The 6,000-nt window shown below is 38.9% G+C and overlaps 1 protein-coding gene across 2 annotated transcripts in view; it reads left to right on the forward strand.

Annotated features, from left to right (window-relative positions):
* The window catches only part of robo2 (roundabout guidance receptor 2), a 282,072-nt gene extending 278,302 nt beyond the window's left edge, over nucleotides 1-3,770 (forward strand). For both annotated transcript variants that reach the window (XM_023961235.1, XM_023961234.1), the window contains 2 exons: nucleotides 748-942; nucleotides 1,035-3,770. In XM_023961235.1, the coding sequence (XP_023817003.1) occupies nucleotides 748-942; nucleotides 1,035-1,036 (197 nt within the window). In that variant the 3' untranslated portion in view covers nucleotides 1,037-3,770. The remainder of the gene's footprint in view (nucleotides 1-747; nucleotides 943-1,034) is intronic.
* Nucleotides 3,771-6,000: the final 2,230 nt, after the last annotated feature.

Here is a 6,000-nt window from a genome sequence, read left to right on the forward strand (position 1 = left end):
CAAGATTTCCTGCTGCTTTGAGTCTGGCCTCTCATGAACAGATTGGACCGTCTGCCACTTCCCCTGTGTTCCAGCATGCACCCCCCTCCCAAGCCCTCGCTCAGCCTCCTCATTGCCCCTGTAACTGTTGCCAGTATCGGCGCGCTTCGCTCCAAATGAGGCAGGAGGCCTCAGCAACTGAAATGCACTCTAATCGCTTTCTCACACAAACAACGGCCACTCTGCGCCCCATCTGTGTGCTTGAGTGTTTGTGTGCGTGTGTGCGTGTTAGCACCCGTGCATGTGGTGCGAGATGCACTTTACTGTCTCATTTTCTCTGTGAAACAAAGGAAGGTCCCGCAGTCAGCATCTTTATACAAAGATCTGTGGTGCAGGTGACTCCCATCTGTGTTTCTGCTCAGTAATGTACAGTACACTTCATTTGAGTCTGGCCCAGCCTCGATTTCAGTCATTAGCACACCAGTGGGAAGCAGTTTGATGAGGTTTCACGCAAAGATGTAACCTGCTGAGGGTCAGTGTTGTGCTGATATGCAGCGGGAGGGGGACCGCACCATCCTCTGGTCCCTCTGATGTTGAATTAACCCCCTCAAAAGGCTGAATGCTAAAAGCCCAAAGGTTCTCTTTCTGCTGCTCCTTGGCAAAGCCAGTGTGCAGGTATCAGGAGGACTAAGATTGCTTTCCGCACACAACAGATGTTGGTTATCAATCAAGTCAACCTTTGGTTTGGTTACTTCTTTTTTTTTTCAGAGGATGGATGCTTGCCATACAGTAAGCCATCATTCCCCTCCCCTGGGGGCCACAGTTCTTCTGGTACAGCTTCGTCCAAGGGCTCGACGGGGCCACGCAAGACCGAGGGCCCACGGCAACCACAGCAGTGGACCGCCTCGGAGCACGCAGAATTCCTAGGAACTAACGGGCAAGGACAGTACACGGGAGAGTTATGTGAGTAAAAAAAAGCTGGACTTTGGTTAACTCTGTACTCCATGTTTAACTGACCTTTCCTTTTTTCTTTTTTACCGCTCTTCTCTCCACAGAGTGTTTTTCCGGGTGTGAAGCAGAGCTGCTGGACTTTGTCCTCACCTGTGAGTTCTCAGAGGGAACCACAGACAGAAGCAGTTTTACAGAACTGTAAATGTGATGTAAAGATACTGACATGTCACTATGGTTTTGTCCCCAAAACAATATTTTCCACCTACTGTAATGTTCTTTTTGTTAAAAAAATTCAAGTTAAAAAACAAACAAAACATCTGAAAACAGATTTATTTGGGGGAAAGAGAATTTTTATTTCCTGTAAATATTTTCTTTGACTTGTTGCATTGCTATGCAAACCTGATTGAGTTTGAGCTTTTTATTTCCATTACCAGAAACATTTGAGTTTTTTCTGGTTATTTGTATTATATGTGAATTGAGTGGCTTTTGTGCCAAAAAAGATTATTGTTTTATAATCCTGAGTTTGTTGATAGTCACTTTTAATTATTATTATTTTTATTATCATTATTATTATTTTTTAATGATTCTTTTTGCACTGCAAATTTTGGTGATAAGCACAAAAACATAGCTCCTGCTGACATGAAGAACCGGAAGAATATGTGAAGAGGAGTTTCTGTACTGTAAAGTAAAGAGTAGATTATATACTAATGTACAGAGAGATATTAAAGAGGAACGCTTGGTTCCGACAGCCACAAGTGAGGTGCTGGTTTCCACGGTTTCAGATAAAACAAGGTCCCTGAAGGTGTAAAGTGCAGACACGAGATCAGAGGACGGAGAGGAAGGGTTCAGTGTTGCCGGGGTTTATTTACGTCTTGAGTTCCCGGTCCCCCAAAAACAGAAGCAGTAAGCCTGCAATGATTTAGAAATACTTTGAGGGGAATTTTTAATTTTTTTTTAGTTTGTTCAGTGAAGCAGCAAATGTTCAAGAAAACATACATACGAGCGCTCCAATCAGGGCAGATTTGCATTCCTGTTAAGGCCTTAAAGCATACAAACATCTACTAAAGAATAGTTATTATTCTTACTTGCAACATCAAATCTAGACCCTCTAAAATCAGCGATGGAGCGATGGTGATTGTTTACATGTTTAATTTTTTTATGTGTTTTAGTTCCAGCCATTGCTTTATAAAGCACTTAGTTTTGTTTGACAGTTTTTTTTTTTCTAATACTCCCCAGGAAGGAACAAAACTTGGCCCTGTTCAAACCAGCTGAGAGCTGTCTGTGTGATTTATCAAAGTTGCCATAGAAGTTGTTGCCTCAGATATTGAAACAATTAGCACAGTCTCATGTCAGAAAGAAGGATGAGTGAGAGTTATGACAAACACGATGGAGCTTTTTGAGTGGAGGTGGTGACGGAGAAAGGCCTCATCCCGAGACTTCCACTGCCTCCCTGTCTGCAGACACAGCGTGGAGCAGAACACTTTCTTACTGCCTGACTGCCACAAAATACACTGATCATCTGCCGCGTTAAAAATGTTCACTCTGATTTTTCATTTTTGTCTTATTCATTTTTTTTTTACAACGTCCCTCTTTTGAGAAGCTTCTGTCTTCGTACGCCTTTTACTCCAAAACGCTGCTTAAAACAATGTTTTAAATTGTAATATTCAGGATTTTTGTGGTTCAATGACTGTTTGTCTTTTGTTTTTCTTCTTTTTGTACTACTAATGTTGATAAATGGGGTGGGAAGCTAAAGGCCATCAGATGCTGTTGTACTGTTGTTGTTTTTCCATCTATTTTTTTTTTTTTTTAATTTTTTAACCATCCATCTAGTGGCCAGTGTTCTGGAAATGAGGTGCAGAGAGTATCTCAGGTTATTTTACATTCTGGCGCTGTTCATGTATGTATATATGTGTATAAATATCCATATACATCTCCACTTGATGATGCCATTTCAATGTTATCAATGCAAACCTCCCACTCATGTCAGATTTCTGTCGTTTCCCCTTTTTTTTCTTTCTGCTGTGGACTTAATGTGCTGGTTGATCCATCTTTGGACAAGATGTCAGTAAGAGAACAAGCCAAATTAAGATTGATATTTCTAACGTCTATTGCTTTTTAGTGTCTCTTTATTACCCATTGTTTTCTTTTGAACTCACAGTGTCGTTTTGTATTTATTAAAAAGATAATAAAGGTATATTGTGAAATATGCATAAAGATTTGTGAGATATAAAATGTGTTTTTCCGTTCCTTGTAAAGTTTGATGTTGGAGCCAAGCAGCCAGGCCATAAGGAGACGTGCTCCCGGTGCGGTTGGAGAACCGGGTCAGCTGCCGTCCGAGTCACTCTTCGTCTTGCATGTTCACTGCACTGCTCTTCTCATGTCAGAGCTAGAGACTTTTCCACACAAGGAGTACGAACGTTCAGTTTGCTTGTGAAGACAAAGAAATCGTCTTTTTAAAAGGATGAAAGTGCTTTACCCTCTTTTGTTCATTTTTTCAATATTGTTGGTTCTTTGTAGCCTATCTGTATGTTGCATTTTTGCTATAAAAGAGGATTAAAAAGACAAAAAGAGAAAGTTGTTGGGTGAAGTTTTTTTTTTTTTTTTCTGTACAGCTCAGGGTGAGGCAACACCCCATATCAAATACCATTTCTACAATACAGTACATGCTCCTTTTATTCCTTTGTGCACCACCTTCTGTACTTACATGCATGTCCATGTCAAAAGAGTGAATCTAGAAAAGAAAAAAAAATCTTTTGCAGTCTCTCTACCTGTAAAATAAAACCAATGCTTTAATTTCCTTGTACCTGGATCAATCTCTAATAAAATATTTTTCAAAAATGGATGACGACCTTAATTTTGTTTTCTGTGCTGGAAAACTGATGTTTTAATCAATTGTAACCCTTGTGCCATCATAGGCACTGTAACCCTTGTGCTATCCTAGGCACTTTAACATTGGGATGTGGGTCATCTAGACCCCACAAGACAGTGCTCTGAACCTTTTTTCTTCAATGATTTGTGATCTTCACTGGTTTCCATGGATTACATGAAATCCTCTCCACCTTTATCCACCTTTGTCATGGTAGGGATAACACGTCAATAAGGGTGGGGTCATAGGATAGCACAAACGTAAAGATCAGAAGAAACTGTGACACGCACTATTTTTCCTGCTTGTTGTGCAAAACATCTCCACAGCCTCTGATTCACAGAGAACAATTTTGTTTGTGTGCTTGTGCACTCTCGTGCACCTTAAATATTTTGAGCTTTATTTATGTCTTCAAAAAGTTTCAGACTCAGCTAGGTGTTTTTTGACAAAGCAATCCATGCCTGATCCGTTTAGAGGAGCTGCTTCAAATGGAAAGCTCCTAAATCACAGGTCAGCAGCTTTCCTTCAACTTCTAGAATTCAGGCTAAAATAACACAAAACTTTACACAAAGTAAAGCAAAAAAAATTTAAAAAAAAACTAAGCAAGCTTAGAGGACATTGTACTTTTAAAAAACATCCACCAAAACATATTCAATAACTGTCAACTGCTACATAAGAGAGTGACAGAAATATTTTAATATTTTATAATTTTCAAAAGTTTTTAGCCTTATCGCTACAAAGGAGCATTGATTGCATATCTCATTTACAATGTATGAAAAACACAGATCATGTTGAGAGATAAGGATTATTTATCTTGAAGAGCTCTGCAAAAACATTGGTAAACACATCTCCATAGTTCACAAGATAATTCAGTCCAGGAAGGTTCACTATCCACAGGAGCTGTGACTGACAACTTGCTATCCGGCATTACTCCTAGGAGGGAAAAACTAAAATTATCCACCTTTGTCATGGTAGGAATAACACGTCAATGCAAGGGTGGGGTCATCTAAGATGGCACAAGGGTTATGAACGAAATTAGTTGATCTTTTTATTGTTGTGTCAGTGGAAAAAAGTACAAATATTAAAAAGCTAGAAAAGACTGGAACGATCAGATTCTCTTCCATGTTGGTTTTGGAACTCCACCCGCTGATCTAGTCATAAACACGTCACGGGCCAAAGCCGAGTCCTTAATTTGTTGACAGGACGCATCTTTCTTTAAGTTCTTAAGTTCGCATTTTTTAACTCTCGATAAGCTGTGACACCAAAATTGCACCATGCCTGATGCTCAAATCCCAACCCTTGGATGAAATCCTCAAAAAAAATTGCAACATCTTTTTTTATTAGATACGGATAGTCGTAATTAAGAATGATACAATGGGTGATGCGGTAATGAATTCCTCATAACAATTTTAGCTTGAGAAGCAAAAATATTAACATGATTGTTCAGGTAGAAAAGTCTCCTTAATTACCCCCTGTATCAAATTTGATCCACACAATTTTAACATGGTGTAAATCAACTATAAAGAATTCACTATCAAGTTTTTTTTTTTTAATTATCTTAATTCAACAAGCAGTTTTTAAGAAACGGATAGATGAGCTATTATCACTCAAAGGTTTGAAAATCAGCAAAATCTTTCCCACCAAAAGTGTTTTTGAGTTTTCATGGAAACAGCCATTTTGAAATGAGCAAGAAAAGCCCTTCTACTGCCTCTAGTGGAATGATGAACTACAGGACAGAAAACATGGACCAGTTTCATACTTATCGGGATCATACTAACGAGATAGGATGTCTCAGGAATACATGTATCAAATATGATATTATTGGTAATAAAAGGTTAAAGCACTCTTTGAAGAAATGTTTTCTATGCTGTATCACAGTTTTATACGTAAAGTGTAAATATATAATGACTCAAATACCTTGCAATATTATCAATACCTTGAATTGATAATATATGTTTTTTGTGCATTGTAAGTGAAAAATCCTTTGCTATGTGTTGTTTTTTTAAGAAATCTGTACTTTTTTTTGCAGTGATACTTATGAAGAGATTCACCAATTTATCTTAACCCCTTTAAACAAACCCACTGGCGCAGACGGGGAGTCGTCTGCTGCTGGTTCTCACTTCTTCCTCTGCCTCCTGTACCACAAGTAATGACAGCTCTGCTCTTTGCCAACGAAGCAACTTTCCCCCCATCCAGCTTCATCTTTT

The sequence above is a fragment of the Oryzias latipes genome, chromosome 13 (assembly GCF_002234675.1).
Source record: "Oryzias latipes chromosome 13, ASM223467v1".
NCBI lineage: Eukaryota > Metazoa > Chordata > Actinopteri > Beloniformes > Adrianichthyidae > Oryzias > Oryzias latipes.